At 35.4% G+C, this 18,865-nt stretch overlaps 1 protein-coding gene and 1 pseudogene across 1 annotated transcript in view; one reads left to right on the forward strand and one right to left on the reverse strand.

Annotated features, from left to right (window-relative positions):
• The window catches only part of LOC144467662 (uncharacterized), a 13,059-nt gene extending 10,474 nt beyond the window's left edge, over window positions 1–2,585 (forward strand). Inside the window, exons 3-5 of the mRNA XM_078176556.1 lie at window positions 506–551; window positions 1,783–1,926; window positions 2,418–2,585. Coding sequence (XP_078032682.1) covers window positions 506–551; window positions 1,783–1,926; window positions 2,418–2,585 — 358 coding nt within the window. The remainder of the gene's footprint in view (window positions 1–505; window positions 552–1,782; window positions 1,927–2,417) is intronic.
• Window positions 2,586–9,091: 6,506 nt separating this feature from the next.
• Window positions 9,092–10,448, reverse strand: LOC144467664 (uncharacterized; annotated as a pseudogene).
• Window positions 10,449–18,865: the final 8,417 nt, after the last annotated feature.

An 18,865-nucleotide genomic window follows, 5' to 3' on the forward strand; every position in this document is an offset into this window, starting at 1 on the left:
AGGGTTTACGCTAGCTAACGTCGGCCGGGAGCGCGACTCCGCGATCATAATATAAATGTTTAGTCTTCCGACGAACCCCAGCCCAAGGGCTGGGACCACCCGTTTCCGAGTCACTGTATCATCCGCGGTGTAGGCCTCCACGATTCAAACATAAAAAATGTTTAGTCTTCTAACGGACATCAGTTTAAGGGCTGGGACCACATGTCACTGTATCATCCGCGGGATGATCTGGTCACGTAGGCTCAGTCCCCACCAGCAAATATTCTAGTTCAGCGCGTATAAAAGGGCTAAGATTTTTCTTCTCATCGGGCAGTTTCAAGTCAAATCGTGACGCGAGACGTAGTAAGATCGAGCCGAGTTCTCCTTCAAGCAATAGTTAACCCCCGCCGACTTGGTGCGTAAACCAGGGAGCGTGTATTAGGACTATCGCGAATCTTACACTACACTTACGCACTTGTAATAGACTGAAGTTGTTAGATTATACTAAGTTTTACTTTCAATTCAGTGTACAAGCTTATCTCATTCCATATCCCAGTTCGAGTCAGTTGTTGGTAACGATCCCACAAAGATACACCTTTACCGCTCGAGGTGTATCTATTAATATTTCTTTGAAGTTTCGAGGCAAAATTAGAGTCAATCCAAAACCCCATTACCCAATAAGTGGCGACCCGGTGATGAAAGAGGCATCGACCAGTCCACGGAATTTTCTCCTAGCGGCGACCCGTTGATGAAAGAGACAACGGCCAGTCCGTGAACCAAACCTATCCCCAAAGGTGGCGACCCGTTGATGAAAGAGGCAACGGCCAGTCCACGATTTCCTATCTAAGGTGGCGACCCGGTGATGAAAGAGGCATCGGCCAGTCCACGCTTAAGCTACCTTTACACCTAGCGGCGACCCGTTGATGAAAGAGGCAACGGCCAGTCCACACAATTTTCCTACTAGCGGCGACCCGTTGCTGAAAGTGGCAATGGCCAGTCCGTGAAACCTTATCCTACTAAGTGGCGACCCGGTGATGAAAGAGGCATCGGCCAGTCCACGCATTCCTTACAAAATATCCGCACAAACTCATTAACCTCCGGCCACGTGTGCAGTGGCCCTCGGCTCGTAACAGCACATTTCACTAAAAATTATATGTATATAACAATAAATCAACAAATGATATTTAATGCATAATATTTTGCAACTTCCTATTATTATTATTACTATTGCAAATCTATTAATATTGTTACAGAAAGGAAAAACTACCTATCTGATATTTATTTCTTGCAACTAAAGGAAATCCTTTTTATTTAGCATAAAGATCTACCCTCTAGAAATTACTTTGTTTAATCCTTTGCGCTATGATTTCTTTTACAACTACATCAACTAGCACTGCTTCGTTCTTGATAATGTCCCTAAAATAGCGACACAAATATTAACATCTACATTTTTACCTAGATTTGAACAACAGAAGAATCGAATTTAGTTTCAATTTCAAAGAAATTTACAGATTTCGTGTTTAAATAGACTGTGCATAATATAAAATCTCCGCCACGAGTCTCACGAAAAACGTTGCTGCCGATTTAAATCATTCTTAATCAATTACGGCGTCGTTCAATTATCGAGGACATCGCTCGCGACCTTATCGTGAGCCTGTCAACGGAACAAAAGTTTCGCGTCGAACTTACGAGGGGGCGTCAGTTAATTTTCCGAGTATCGAGCGAGCTGCGACGTTGCTAATTAATATAGTAATTAAGGATTTACCCGGCTAATCTGTCGAAGCCGATTATCCGCTGTCGTAGGACGAGTACGAGAAGAAGCACGACTTCTATGACGAGTACCACGAGGACGGCGAGAACGAGAAGCACGGCGGCTACCACCATGAGCATGAGGGCAAGAAAGGTGGTCATCAGAAAATGGGCCATGTGGACTCTGGTCATAATGAGGTACGTCAAAGAGAACCATAATTTCTAGGAAAGAAGGGTAATTATGTTCGAAGATGAACAATCTTCGTTTATCTAATTGATTGTGCCGTTTATTTTGAAAGAGGTTTGAGACTATTATATAAAAATATCGAGTTGTTTTAACCCTTTTTGAGTTCATACATAGGTGTCTTGTTGCTAAAAATAATTTTCGTTGAATGACTATACGTAATGTGTAAGAATATTATATGTAATTCATATATAATATGTAAAAATATTTTTGTCTCAGAGTGTGGTCGCATGTTTATGCAAGAATTTAAACATTCCGATGGTTATTTAAGATGGTTGTTTAAGAGAGTTACTTAAGATAGATATTTAAGATAGTTACTTAAGATAGATATTTAAGATAGTTATTTAAAATAGATATTTAAGATAGTTATTTAAAATAGATATTTAAGATAGTTATATAACAGATAGTAAACTAGAAAGTGACCAAAATTATACGATTCTTCTAGCATCGTCGCGGCAAGAAGAAGAAACATGAAGAAGGCCGCCATCATCGAAACCAGAAGGGTCGCAAGCTCGCCGAAGGCCACGACAGTCATCATCGTCACGAGAAGAAGTATGGCAGAAAAGGCGGTCACGAATCTGGGAAGAAATGGTTCGCTAGTAATGGACAGTAAACATTATTTATAGAACTTATTTTTCGATCGATGTCACACATCTGCTGACAAGAGAAGTTTCTTCTTAATTGTTAATTTACGTTACTTTTGCAAATTAGTATGAACGTTTCCTCCCGCCAAACGATGTTTCATCATTCACCTAATCAAATCATTTTCATCAATCAAACAGTTCCTACTGCTGCTCAACCATTGTTGCACACTACGTGATGAACTCTTTATTCAACACTTCACATTGGTTGTTTGATATTTTACCAAAACACATTGATATATTATATGTAATTATTAATTATCGTATAAATAACGTTGAAACAATTTTATTATGACCCGTTCTTGCGGTGAACATTAATTTTTGTAATTTTAAATCCGTTATAAACTATATTTTAGCGCATTAAATAAATATATAAGGTGTATAAAAATTATTGTAACTCCGGGAAATGAGAGATTTCTGAGGTCATTTGGAGTAAATTTTTCCTTAGCGAAAATGCAATTCGCGGCTTTGTTTACAAGTTATTAACGAAAAACAGTAACCAATGAGAGGCGGGCGCGCGAATTTTCAGTCAACTCGGTGCTTAACTCGCAGCGATTGATTTGTGTAATAAATTTATTTCTAGTTGAAAATTCAATTTTCCATTGAGTCGCGAGGACGATCGAATAATTACTTGGAAATGCGTCGCGTTTCGTCGAACAAACGAACAAAAAGAAGTTACTGTCGCGTGAAATTTCACAGTTCCTTTGGAGCCGGTTCTACTATTATTTTAAATTGCCACGTTGAATGTTACACCGATGTAATTACAACGCGCCGCGCTGTTCTTCGCAAGGGAATCGCGTTACAAAGCCCGAAAAGAACGCTCGAATTGTGGCTGCCGGCGCGACGCGTCGCAACGACGCGATGGTTTCTCGGAATACTAATGGTTTTTGGACAGATAAGTCGACCGGCACGGTGACCGCTACCGTTTTTATTTTTCAACCTGCGGGAACTTAAAAGTTACACATGAATGATTTTAGCTTACCTTCGCGGGTTTTAAAAATGTGAAAGTCTCTATTGTACGTATACACATTATACTGTTTTATACATATATGTATTGAATAAAATATAATTAATCGATTAAAATATGTAATATAATATATTATGTTATATTAATATTATATATTACAATAATTACATTAATCATTATAATGTATTATAATATGTTACGTATGGAGATTACTCCCGACGATTTTTCTGCTCCTTCTTAAGGGTTTACGCTAGCTAACGTCGGCCGGGAGCGCGACTCCGCGATCATAATATAAATGTTTAGTCTTCCGACGAACGCCAGTCTAAGGGCTGGGACCACCTGTTTCCGAGTCACTGTATCATCCGCGGTGTAGGCCCTCACGATTCAAACATCAAAAATGTTTAGTCTTCTAACGGACATCAGTTTAAGGGCTGGGACCACATGTCACTGTATCATCCGCGGGATGATCTGGTCACGTAGGCCCAGTTCCCACCACCAAATATTCTAGTTCAGCCGAATATAAAAGGGACAAGATTTTTCTTCTCATCGGGCAGTTTTAAATCAAATCGCGACGCGAGACGTAGCAAGATCGAGCCGAGTTCTCCTTCAAGCAATAGTTAACCCCCGCCGACTTGGTGCGTAAACCAGGGAGCGTGTCTTAGGACCATCGCGAATCATACTCTACACTTACGCACTTGTAATAGATTGAAGTTGTTAGATTATATTAGTTTTACTTTCAACTCAGTGTACAAGTTATTTCATTCCATCTCCCAGTTCGAGTCAGTTGTTGGTAACGATCTCACAAAGATACACCTTTGCTGCTCGAGGTGTATCAATTAATATTTCTTTCGAAGTTACGAGGCAAATCTAAACTCCGGCCACGTGTGCAGTGGCCCTCGGCTCGTAACAAATATAATATATTATATTTTATATAATATATTCTATATATTCTACAACCTCTTACATAACTTAATAATAATATAATAATAAATATCCTTGACATAATTTTATTAATTCATCTGGTATGTTATCCATCTTTGTTACTAATATTAATACACATATCTACGATATATAAATGGTGGTTGTAAACTGTTTATTTCGCAACTCTAACGCAAGATGCAACGTGTTGACAATTTTCGCAAAATTGATATAACCATCATAAATTCTTTCTACACCAGTAAGAAAAGTAGCGAATGCTACACTGCGGAGCGTTGCAGCTGCAGCATGTGTCCTGGAAGATGAAAGGCAAATGAGATCCAAAACCAGTGGATTTTAAAAATCTACAGGATTTTCCAACCCGAAACGCGATCGTATTTATTCGCTACGCTATATTCGAAACAACTGCGCATGTAAATCAAAATGAGATCGTGATTATTTTATTCGAAATACTATACTTTAAACAATTAATTTCAATGCTAGTAATAATCGCAATTTTTTCATTCGCGAAGCTAATTTTGTTATTTGTTCGAAATGTTTCAAAACCGAAACAACACGTGATTATTTCGCAACGCTATTGCAAGTCGTGGATGTGTCGATCTGGGCTAATCGTTGAAGCAGCAAAGTCAGCCTAAATACTGCTATTACTACTACTACAACTATTATTACTACTGCAGCGAGTACAGTGACCAAGTAACAATGCATATATGTAAGACACTGTACTCGTAATATTGAGAATGTTACTTAGAAAAGAAGAGCGTGCGACTCACATTTTTATGTGACGTCGGGTTGAGAAGCGGCAGTAGCAGTAACAGTAAAGGAAGGCAACAGAAAAAAAGCAACAACAGGAAGTGCAGGTATGAGGCAGCATAAATTGGAATAATAACCAGAAATGACCAATAGGACGACCACTTATAACTACTTAAATGATCACTGACATAACCACTTGAATGCCCTCGTAATCACTTGAATGAGCACTGATAATCATTTGAGTGACCAATAATAACCACTTGAATGACCACTTGATAACCACTTATGACCGTTGAAATGACCATTATCGATTAATACGATGGACAATAGTGATCACTGGGTGGACCAAGGGTCAGCAATAATCCATAGAAGTTCAATGGTTGAGAGCACTTCGCGAGAATATTCGCGGCGAGTACGTTACGAAATACGACTACTTTCATCCACAAGGGCGAGCTGACTAATTGAACAATAACCAGCCGCCGAACGTTTTCCTGAAAGTAACCGTTAACAACGACTTTCATATTGTGAAGTATTCAACCGAATTTCTTTCATTAATAAATTTATTATTTCTGGCTTCTCAATATTTATAACAATTCCGTTTATTGGAAATATGGTCAAGCAGCTCCTTGGCTATTTTGCCGTTTAGTTTGTTAGTGACAATAATTGATAAAGTGAGAGATAGGAAATAACATTTGAATAGGATGTTGAGAACTGTGACTGCGATTCGACCGCTATAATGACTTCTAGTTGCTTTTCGAATATCTCCAAGTAAGAATCGCGCGTGGAAATTGTCGTGGAAAATGTTACAAAATTTTCATTCGTGAGAAATTGATTAGTAGAAAAGGAAAACAGCCCATCGGATGTCTCCACAACTCCGAATTATCAGTGATTAATTAAATGGTCAGTATTTTTTTATAGTGCTGTGAAAATGAATTCCTTTTTAACCATACGAGGAGCCTCCGATTTTATCCCTTGCATCGATAAAGTCATTGATCTGGGATCAGCTGAACATTGCACAAGGTCAATGCACCGACATCGTGGATCATGACCGACATGTCCGAGCAACAAATGTACTCTCCACTAAATTAGCGAGTTTTCTTTTATATTAATTATTTTAAATTAATGATATTCTTCACAATTTTTAAACAAAGGCAAGTTCGCGCTCTATGACATGTTTCATTGGTTCGAACACGACCCAAAACCGTCGCCACTGTTTGAACTCGTAAACGAAATCGCGGATTACATTTTCCTCGTCATGTTCGAAGGATAACGCATTGACCTCTTACAATGTATGATGACCGACACAGCTGATCATTTTGAGCAACGAATTTGAATTTAATCGGCTGGTACTTTTCAGGGTCACACAAAATAACGCTGGAAACTTCGGACATGTGTCAATTGTTGAATAATTCGTGAACAGTGTAGAATAATAGTGCAGTGAAAGTAAACGTTAGTGTAATCTGTGCCGTCTTATGTATGTGGATTACAACATTTACAGCTGAATGGGTGAGTTTTTCATTAATAATATTTAAGAAATTTTTGAAACTAACAGAAAATTCACGAAATCCTTGTTCGTTGCTTCGAACGCGGCACAAAGCCGGAGCGCAGCCCTCTCTCCTTCCGTCGCACCCCGGGAGTGAGATTGGCGTCAGTTGGCTGGCTCGCGCGCGTAACAGCAGGTTGAAGACTGCGCGCGCACCTATCTTTTTCATTAATAACTCGTTAACAAATCCGCGGTTTGCATTTCGGCAAAGGAAAAGGTTACTTCAAGTGGCCTCAGGAACCCCCCATTTCCCGGAGTATGTATAATTTTGGTACATCCTGTATATAACATGTATCTTTAAAATCTTATACCATCTACGTAAATTTTTTAAAAAATTTAGAGGAGAAAACAGTTTCAAACATGAGTTTATATAAACCTTTTGTCATCAATTTCAACTAATTTACACATATCACACACTTTGTTTCTCTATTAAGATGTTATAAACATAACTCGAACCTTTCTAAACACAAAAATGATCAAATTTTTACAAAACATTTTCTTTTAATTTTCATTTCAGACTCAACCGTAAAATTTGAGGAGCCTTAGCTTTTCAAACCACTTTCTGTCCTTCCAACTAATAACAAAATTAATAATAGTATCAATCATTGTACAGTATTCAACGTCTCAAGAAATATCAAGACATTTTTATAAACTTTAGGAACAGATATTTCGTTTAAAAAAGTATTAACATACTTTGGGACGCGAGTGCAATTTCTAAATCCGCCTGTCGACAACGGTTCCTCCCACGGAAGACGTTTTAGGGGGAGAACAAGGAAGTCGGTGGACGAACGAAGGAGAGTTTGGCAACGCGGGAGTCAAGAGACAAGAGGCGAATGGCGAAACGAATCGCAATTCAACAGGTGATCAAGCGAGAAGCCATTTTCGTCGCGCTGTTGTTTAGCGAGCTGAGATGTCTATGCGCCGTGAAAAGTGAAAATGTTGGCGTAAAATTGGCCACGGTCTGCTAGCTGTCCCATTGTAGCGATCTGCCGCGGTATCGACTCGCGGAATTGCGAGTCTTCGCGGGAAAGGAAGCCAGTAGATGCCGTCGTCCCACGGTGCGGCGAGAACAAAGGCTCGCGGAACGAAAATATAAAATTGTCCAAATATTCTCGTATAACGTTGTCAGATCTTGTCAAATTATTATATCATAATATTATATTATGATGCTATAATGTATTATAGCACACATGTTTTATAGTAAATAAGAGAGTATCAATGACTTTTAATTTATAAATTGTTATTTGTTATATTATAAGAATTTGAGAAGTTTTTGTATTTTGCATCGCAGCGAACAGTTTTATACGTCTTTTTTCTGTTGCGTGATTCGGTCGAATGGTAGCATTATCAATAAGAAATGAAAATCGCTTACAAAATACATACTGTTATTTTTTATTAAGAATACTGTTATATTAATTTATGGAAAATAAGATTAGCAATAGATGTTTTATTTTTACATTATTTTTTTTCTATCCATATTATATTATATTATATTTTATTGTATTGTGTTTTATCGTATTCTATTGTATTTTGTCGTATTTTATTGTATTGTATTATCGAATAATAGCATTGTCGATAGAAAGTGAAAATCGCTTAGAAAATACTGTCATTACAAATACTATTATATTTATTTATAGAAAATGAGATTTATGATAGATGTTTTAGATTTATAGTAATAATTGTTTAATACACATTCTTTATACTTATATTTAATCCTTCGTTCAGTAGCCCTTCATAGTTACAATGATAAGCATTATCTCGATTGTAATTATTTCTTAGGAAAAAAAAGATATTTATATTTATTGTATGTCTACATTTATTGAAATGATTAAATATTCATTGCAAGAAGACAGAGAATATAATACGGATACCATAAAAATAGTATAAAGATGAAACATTTATTTCAAATGTTATATCCTAGAAATAATAATAGCTTTTGCAATGACAGTGTTTTTAATAAAATAACAGTATTTTGTAAGCGATTTTCACTTGTTAAGAAAAAAACAAAGTAAAAACTTCTCAAATTCTTATAATATAACAAATTAGCAACTATTTCAATCTCTATTTCTTCTCTCTTCGCCTAAAAAAATGATCGATACTCTCTTATTTACTATATGTATAACATATACGTATAACATAATCATACAATAACTAATCAATATCTGACAACGTTATACAAGAATATTTGGAGAATATTTGAATAATTATGTATGAATACATATACTACTGTGATCAAAAAGTAAGGTGAATTTGTTTATAAAATGTAAATTCTTTATTTATTCTTACAAATCAATTTCATCCTCTTGAAAGTAATCTCCGTCCGATAAAACGCACTTTTGCCAACGCTTTTTCCAGTCCTCGAAACAGTCGGAATAGTCTGTTTCCGGTATAGCCTTCAAGTCCTTCTTCGATTCGGTTTTTAACTCCTCAATCGTGTCAAAACGGCGTCCCCGCATTGGCCTTTTGAGTTTGCTGAATAGCCAGAAGTCGCACGGAGCCAAATCAGGCGAATACGGTGGTTGCGGAACAATATGAGTCGAGTTTTTGGCAAAAAAGTCGCGAAGAACCAATGCAGTATGACATGGTGCATTATCGTGATGAAGGAACCAAGAGTTATTCGCTCATAATTCCGGCGAACGAATAGCTTCACGCAAACGACGCATAACGCTCAAATAATATTCTTAATTTTCTCTAATTGTCAATCGACGATTTTCAAGCACTGAATCTTTGATTTTTTCGACGTGGCCCTCGTCGGTAGACGTTGATGGTCGTCTAGAGCGCGGTTCGTCTTCAACGCATTCTCGGCCCGTTTTCAACTCGTTGTACCACTTATAAACGTTTTTTTGTGCCATAGTTTGATCACCAAAGGCCTTCCGCAACATTTTCAACGTGTCCGAACAAGAATATTCCTTCCGCAAACAAAATTTTATGCAAGTTCTTTGATCAATAAAATCACCTATTGTAGAAATCGAAAAATTCACTTTTAGTTGTTTACAAAAACACGTGTAACTCGGAGTTAATTAAACCTTTTGACAAATAGACGCTTGGCAAATGTTATAGACAATCCTACAAACCTAGGAAAAAAAATTTACCTGCCTTCCTAATGTCCAGGAGTTTTAAATGACAATTTCACCTTACTTTTTGATCACAGTAGTATATTTGAGGAATATTTTATAGTTGTCTGACGTGGTCGCACTGTGCGTTGTATCAAACTTCACCGTTCGCGACGCGACGCTCGAAAAATCCCCGTAAAGGCGAGACACCCATTAATGATTTTCACCAAATGGAATGTTTCGAGCATATTTCGATCGACGCATTTTCCTTCTCGCGTTCACGTTCCAACGGTTCCTATTGTTATCGCAAACGCGTCTCTTGGCTCAGAAACTTGAACGCAGGCACCGTTTACTACGAGCGCAGAAGAATATAGGGTGAAGCACCTAAAACACGTCACCTGGATAACTCGTTCCCTTGTAATGGTAGAAAAGAAAGGATCAGGCTGAAGATGTTTAATTTTGTGCAGCGCGTAATACTATTTTAGTAGTTTTATAAAGATACATAAAGATCAAACTTGTTTTTCTTTTTCGTAACGGATGATGTATTTTTTTATTTACATTGCGATGGACACTTGTAACGATCCATAAATGAAGAACATTCGAGGTTATGCCAAGTTGGATTTTAATAGCTTACTAATGTCGATATATTGATTTCCTAAAACAGTGCACGGAATTAACCGGCACGTAACATAAAGAGCGCGAGGACTGCGCCTCTTGATTGCTGTCGCACGACTCGCTTCTCGATGATTGTCTAATTGCTGTATATAGGTACGCATTTAAGCAAGACGCACATACACACACACACACGCTGTGAAGCAACTAGCCCACGCACCTAATAAAGTAATTTAAGCGAAAAAAGGCGATCACGAAGAGCCTATGTATCAGCGATATTATCGAGGGTCGTCAACGGTACTCGCTTTTCATTGGCTAATGTTTTTCGTTAATAACTCGTTATATTGCATTAAATATTATATGGTAATCGGGTAAAATACATACAGGAAACACAACGGTATGATGGTCTTTATTTCAATTCAGCTTTCGATATATTATAGAAAAATATACATATGTTATATAGTAATCATTAAAAGATGCCGTGCTTTTATTTATATATTTTAAGTGATTACTATACGGTATTAATAAGTTGGTGTAATATGTATAATATAATAGTGTGATTATGGAATAATACATATATAATGTTATTAAATGATTGAATAAGATATAAATATATATTTATATTAAAATATATATACATATATTACTACATAACTACATAAAATTCAAACATACACATTTATATTAACCCCTTGCACTCGAAGCCATTTCGACTGCAGATCTAAAATAATTTTTCTGGCTTTTGTAATTTCCGTTTTATATAACAAATCCATTTTATGAATATGAAATTAAGTCTCGAGATCCATATATCAATTACACCTTCAACAATTTTTGAAATCTAAGCTTTAGCAATATCTATAAAAATAATTTTTGAACGTGTTACAGAAATTTTAATGGCGCCGCAGTGTCGCCACTCGAGTGCAAAGGATTGAAACACATATACTTACATACATCAATATATAAATAAATTGACATCGCGTGTAAAAATTGCCACATAACTAGCATTCCAATTTAATAGGTCAAATATCATCGATATGTAACTACGAGCCCAAAGCATATTCGACGCGACAAGATTCGTTTCAGGGTAAGTTCAAGGAGAGCTCGCAATCGAATCAAATTTCTAGGATAAGCAGAAGATTGCGCCCGGTGGATAGTTAAGGGAGCTTGTTCGCGAGGTAATGGCGCTCGCCGTAGGAAGAAAAAAAAATGTAGGGATGGTTACAGGAAATCTCCTTGCCCGCGTCGACAAATTAATCGGCGGAACTAATCCGGGTTCGCGTTCCTTTTTACTTTGCCTCGTCCGTCGCCCACGCGTTCTTTTGCGGCCACCCATGCGACGTATCGCGCGTCGCGCCGGACGCACCGTGCACGTGGAATTCAACAATTTGGAATCGATCTCGGACGCTCGCTACGGTCAAACGACGGCAATTTGTTCGTCTATCTCGGTGTGTTTGAACGTTTCGAGCCTTTTGATCTCGGCTCTTCTCGAGCTACAGGTAGTTCAAAACTCGCTGGACGATCGGATTTGTTAGCTGCGATGACGGTGAAAATTTGTATGCATTTGAGATGCGTTGCGAGTATGTAGGCTATGCGCAAGAATATGCAAACTGTAGTACAAACTCTAGGCTAGGTGTGTACGAAGTATATGTAACACGGATTTGGTGACTATACAGTTGCGTAGATTGCAAAAGTTTTTTAAGATTGTGGCTAATCACTCCATTTAATATTGTGTGTAATGTGAAGTATATAAAAATATATCTGATATTGTATGCAATGCGAATTAGATAAAAATGCATTGTATACAATGTGAAGAATTTTAAAATATGTTCAATAATATATACAATGTTTTAAAATTCTATACAATGTTTTAATATTTATGCAATGTTTATTTAATATTTAACAATTTCATGTCCTACACAATATGACGTTCCTAAACATATATTTAATACTGTAGAGAATGGGAAGTATATAATATTATACTATGTCAAGGTTATGTGTAATAAAAGAAATTTATATCATCAAATTACACTTTGGTAAATTAGTTATTACAAGTCTGACAATGTTTCTACTAATTTTTCAAAGTTTAATTTAATGATATAAATTTCTTTTACATGAATTTAACTAAGATAGTATATATTTACAGGTTGTAAATAAACTTACACTATTTTCATAATTGATCAACATTGCTCTATAACATCATAATAATTTTATAGTGTTCACAAGAAATTCTTTTTTCTTAATGTCCGCCATCTAGAAACTTACACCGCTTTTATAATCGTTTATAGTAATTTTCATAATCAATTTTAAATCGAACAAAGCACTAGTATTTCTTAAGATATTAAATATTAACTAGTTATAAATGGAAAATTTACACTAAATTAATCACGAATTGTAAAATATCTCATTTAAAAAAAGAAAAGAATCGGTTTACACCACTTTGAAAATAAACGATAACTCGTAAATGTATCTTGACAATTTCAACGACCATAAATTAAAAGGCAAAGCCAGTGTTAATAGCTTGAGAAATCCAATCGGATCTCTTTAAACTAATCTCGCTAATTACAGACGATTGTTTACCAAACCGTTGATAATTAATTTCATTTTATCGCCGACGAATTGCTTTTACCAAACACGACGCTTCGCGAAGGTGTATCAACAATATCCCCTTCCAATTTACAAATATATTAATAATTTATACATCTCTGCACTCTTTACAGTCGTTTCCACAGCTTCCGTAAAACTAGCCTCAATTTCGCAGCATCTATACAAAAATGAACATCTATATCCTTAAATAGACTGCTAATAAAAGATATTCAGAATTATCAAGTCGAATAGCCATTTTAAAACACTAGATCACTTACCGCTAGATTTAAGAAGCACTAAACTCAGCAATTTTACATTAATTTATAATAATACGAATAAAACATTTATCGTGATTTCCAAGCAATGTCGCCATAATATTTACCGCAAGTAACGCATATAGAACTCGTAAATATGCCTCGACAGTTTGAATAACCGTAAATTAAAAAGCAAAGCCAGTGTTAATAGGATGAGAAATCCAATCGGATCTCTTTAAACTAACCTCGCTAATTGCAGGTGATCGTTTACCAGACCGTCGGTAATTTATATTTCATTTTATCGCCGTCGAATTGCTTTTATCCAACACGAGACTTCGCCGTACGGCGCATCGATGTCCCATTCCAATTTGCAAATAATTGATGCCTGTAATCGTGTACGCGCGCAAACAAAAACAACGATCCCGGCCGTAACGCTCGGCGATCGTGTGATTACAAACGCGGGATGGAAATTCATTAATAATTCGGAATCGCGCGCGAGATTATTTGTCGTGCCGCGCGGCACGTGGGCAAAAGCAGCCGACGTTAATCGGAATTAATATTGTCACGTTAACATTGTAAAACTGCGGGAAACGCAGTCGCGCCGGATCGACGCGACGCCGAGGGAAAGAAATCCGAGAGGAGCGTTGCAGATCATTTGCCGCGCTGATTGCAAGCAAGCATAATCACCCTGCTCCGGTTGCAAAAGCTTCCTTTCCCGTTGCTTGGCGAACACTGTGACAATTCGCTGAAAAAATCCTGCTTCGTGAAATTGCATCGTCTAACAAAAAGTCTGAATTGGGAGCACTTTTTGCGAAATAAACATTTTCTAGAAGAATTGCGGGGATTGGAAACTGTCTTTGTTAATTATATAATTTCTGACTTGACGATTTACCGATCGATCGGTTAGCTGTAGATATTTTTGTTATTGTAGGGTGATGAAATTTAATAATATTTCTGTATTTTTATAATATTGGTGATAAGTCATATTTATTTTGTCTATTTTATTTATTTTATTAAACGCGGAAGATATTTAATATTTGAGGTACTTTTAGTTTATGATTTTATTTTATTTATTTTATTACGCGTGAAAGATAATTTGTATTTACAAAATTAATACAATAGTATTGGAACTTACAGTAGGTCAATGTTAATTTTTACTGCCTATTTTTATTCTATTTATTGTATTAAACGTGGAGGATATCTAATATTTAGAAAATTGTATAATAATAGTGGAATTTATATTAGTTCGATGTTGAATTTTAGTTTAAGTTTTTATTTGAATTATTTTATTACTCGTGAAAGATATTTTATATTTACAAAATTAATATTATATTAATATATTATAGTAACAAAATGATATATATTATATATTGTAGTACATTATATTAGTATGTAGTATATAGTGTATTATATATTATAATATAATAAAATTAATATTAATTAATATATTGAATCTTACAGTAGCTCAATGTTAATTTTTACTTTATTTATTCTATTAATCACGAAAGTTCAAAAAGTGAGAATACTAATAATATTATTATTATTATAGAAGTTAAAATATTATAATAATATTGAAGCTTACAGCAGTTCAATGTTAAATTTTACTTTCTACTATTATTTAATTTATTTTATTAATCTCGAAAGTTTAAGAAATTATGCGCTACTCTGCGCTACGCAGTGCAACACTATACAACGTATAGACTTCACACAGTAAGGAAGCAGCTTCGAGAGTACACATCACCCCTCTTACTAGCTACGTCACTGGAGAAACTAGTAAGAGGGGGAATATGGACCTAAAAAGGTGCCTCCATGTCACGCGAGAACTATACTAATGAACTCAGTGCGTCATCTAGACCGCGGATCCTTATGCAACATTATAATCGTCTAACAGTAAGTTAATCGTAATCAGTAAAGTAAAAATGGTTTTTCCCTTTTTCAACAATTCTAATATGTTTAAGATAATTAAACAACATCCTGAAATACTTTCAATATTTCCTGAATTTTGTATTCGATCTATTCTTGTCTCTAAAAATTGCATCGAATCGATAGTCTAGCAATGACTAATGAAAGACGAAAATTTGCATAAATTTAAACCATCTGCGTGGCAATATTTGTTGGATTGTTAACTAATTTCTGCGGATCGTACAATGATCAATGCAAACGCGAATTTGCATAGAGATTTGCAAAGCGATTGTTAGACACACGCGGAAATTTGATTGCGTTGTTCTCACATTTTGGTCGAATGCATATCATTATAATATTGGTTCATATAACGTAATCAGATGTTTATTTATTGATCCTAGGACACTTAGGGTAGTAGCAGGCTTAAAGCCTGCTTAAGAGAGGATTATTTTGTATGCATGTAACGCAAAGTGCTGTAAGCATTCTTTTCTTCTGTTCGAGTTACATGTAGTTATTTATAACAATACAGTTGAATAATACATTTAGGTAACTATTTGTGCGAGAATAAAAGATGAACAATTTATGAAGGATCATTGTTGGCATAAAAATTTATGTTTAAAGATCTGTGGACATTTCTTTCTCCATCTCATGTCCCACCCCCATAAGCATGCTGGGGTTAGTGATTCAATTTTAATAAGGACTTTTAAGAAATCATAATTATATAATTAGATAATTATATTATAATTCGATTACCTTGTAATATGAAATTGCAACTGAAGAGTTAATAACACAGTAAATTGCAATAATTATGACTTGTGATGCAGTTGAATTAACATTATAAATTATGGTGTAATTGAATTAAATTAAAATTAGAAATTACTATATAATTGAATTGAAATTACAAATTGTTATGTAATTGAATTGAAATTATGAATTGAGATACAATTGAATTGAAATTACGAATTAAAAAAATAATTAATTAATATTGCTTCAAATATATCGTGTTTCAATCACGTTGAAAAAACTTACACCCATGTTTCAATTAAACTTTACGTCTATTACATTGTATTTCAATTAAATTTTACTTTAATTACATTATATTTCAATTACGTTGTATATCAATTTTATTGTATTTTAATTGCATTGTATTTGAATTACATTCCCGATTAAAGTAATTACTCATTGATTTACAACAGAATAGGATTCCAACATCACTGAATATACAAAACAATTGCAATTCGAATAAAACTCAGTCAAATTAGCACACCTCTGTACGCGATTTCCTAGAAAATTTTATCCCTTCCACGAACACATTTCAGTTTTACATATCACAGTGCACAAGCGCATTTAAAAGTTATCGCGCATTCCGCGGCTCTGCAAAATATTGTTCCAACTAAATGCACTTCCATCTTTTTGTCCGGGAACGTTCGATTGGCCAAGCTGTTCCCTTTCCCAGAAAACATTGTGATACATTTAATTCCGACAAGAAACTCTCGACGATCGTTTTTCTTCATATCGTTGCGACTAACTAGCCGGCTAGCTACCTAGAACGTTGCTTTAATTAAAATTCCTGCATTTTCGAACGGGGGTAGAAAGTCCTGCCACCGGTCGCACAATGGGTTTTTCCTTCTTATTTTTTTATTCCCATCGAACACCGAGGATCCACGTCGCGGCGACGCGTTCTTTCGCCGCGAAACCGCACGTCGCGATCGATAAAACGATCGGATCGCCGCGACATGTCGTTCCTCGTTTCGCGATTTCACGCGCGCGAAAGACGGTGTTGCCGCGTTGCGCAAGATCGACAATCGTGAAATGTGATTTCCCGGGCAACGCGCCGGATTATGCGCCGGACGGATTACACGTCGCCAGTACTCGTTACTTTTTGGTTTTTATCCACCGGCCTGTTGCAAAACTGAGAAATATATATGTATTTTTTTCCTCGCTGGCAAAAAAGAGCCAGGCCGGCGACAGAGCCGACAGGAAAGACAAAATAACCAATAAAAGCGGCCGGCGCGCGGATGACCCCATTAAAAAGTTTATTCGTCGACAACAAAAACGGCGATATCGCTAACAAGGTACACGGCCGTGTGTCTCGCGTTTTTTTGAAGTCGCGGAGTAATCTCCAATTGAGTTTGTCATCCATGGGAACCCGGCGGTAATAGTGATCGCGTGTTGTCACTGCGAAATCCCAGCTGCAAGAAGAATTGTAGGGGTGAGTTGCCATAACAGTAACACTTAAGCGAATTTAAAGAATACGTGAAACTGGTAATCTTATTTGTAACAGTAATCGTTTAGAGTCATACGATGACGTGTTATTTAAACGTTCTTAATCTTTATAAATATGTGTTAAAAGGCTTGTTATTAATTCGAATTTTGTATTCTCCAAAAAGGTTGAGAAGGTAGTATTAAAAACTACGATTTTAACATAATTTTACAATGATCTTACTACGATCTTACTACGATTTTTGTGATAATTCATGAGAGTTGTCATAATCGTACTACATAAACAAATTTAGAGAACATTTGAAACTGGTAATCTTATTTGTAAAAGTAATTATTTAGAATAATACGATGACACGTTATTTAAACATTTGTAATCGTTGTAATTGTGTGGAAAAGCTTGTTGTTAACTCGAGTTTCAATTTAAAAAAAAATAAAACACGAACGATTTATGAAGAAGCATTGCTGGAACAAAAAAATATGTTCAACATTCTATAGTCATTTCTTGTTCCACCCCCCTCCTCTACCACCACCCTTCAGCATATTAGAGGTTCTATTGCCAGAAAGAGTTTCATGAAATTGCAATGCAAATAGAATTATCCAAAATTACAATTGAAGTATATAAGAAATTGTAATTAAAGAGTGACTTAATTACATTATAATACAATCACATTGTAACTCATAATCGCAATTGGAGTATCAATTACAAAATACTGAGTAAATAAATTGCATTAATTACAAGTTGAGATGTAATTGTATTATTTACAAGTTCAGATATAATTGTATTAATTACAACTTGAGATGTAATTGCGTTAATTATAACTTGAGATGTAATTGCGTTAATTATAACTTAATGTGTAATTGCATTAAGTACGACTTCAAATGTAATTGCATCAATTATGAATTACGATGTAACTGAATTAAACTTATGAAATACGTTGTAATTAAATTAAAATTACGAATTACGATGTAATCGAGTTGAAATTACTTAAAATGCAATAAATTAATACGTTACTACACTAAAGAAAACACACGGAGAAACGAAAAAATTAGCTCACGTTAGTATACCTAAACTAGATATGCATACTTAACATTGCTAAAATTTCACATTAGTCTTAGTTAATGATATAAAATGTTAAGATCTATTATGATCGACTGAACTTTTAACAGATTTTAAATAGAGTACGATTTAGGAAACTAGAACGATTATGGCAACTATTCCTTAAGTTATACGAATATAGATGTAATAATAATGAGTATGGTGGATATGATCGAGACAATAGAAATGACAGAAATAATGGAGATAATAAAAATAATAGAAATAATAGAAATAATAGAAATGACAGAAATAGTAGAAACGATAGAAACGACAAAAAATAAAACTCATTAAAAGTCAGACTAAATATCTCTATCCTCATTTACAACCCCCTTA

The sequence above is a fragment of the Augochlora pura genome, chromosome 3 (assembly GCF_028453695.1).
Source record: "Augochlora pura isolate Apur16 chromosome 3, APUR_v2.2.1, whole genome shotgun sequence".
NCBI lineage: Eukaryota > Metazoa > Arthropoda > Insecta > Hymenoptera > Halictidae > Augochlora > Augochlora pura.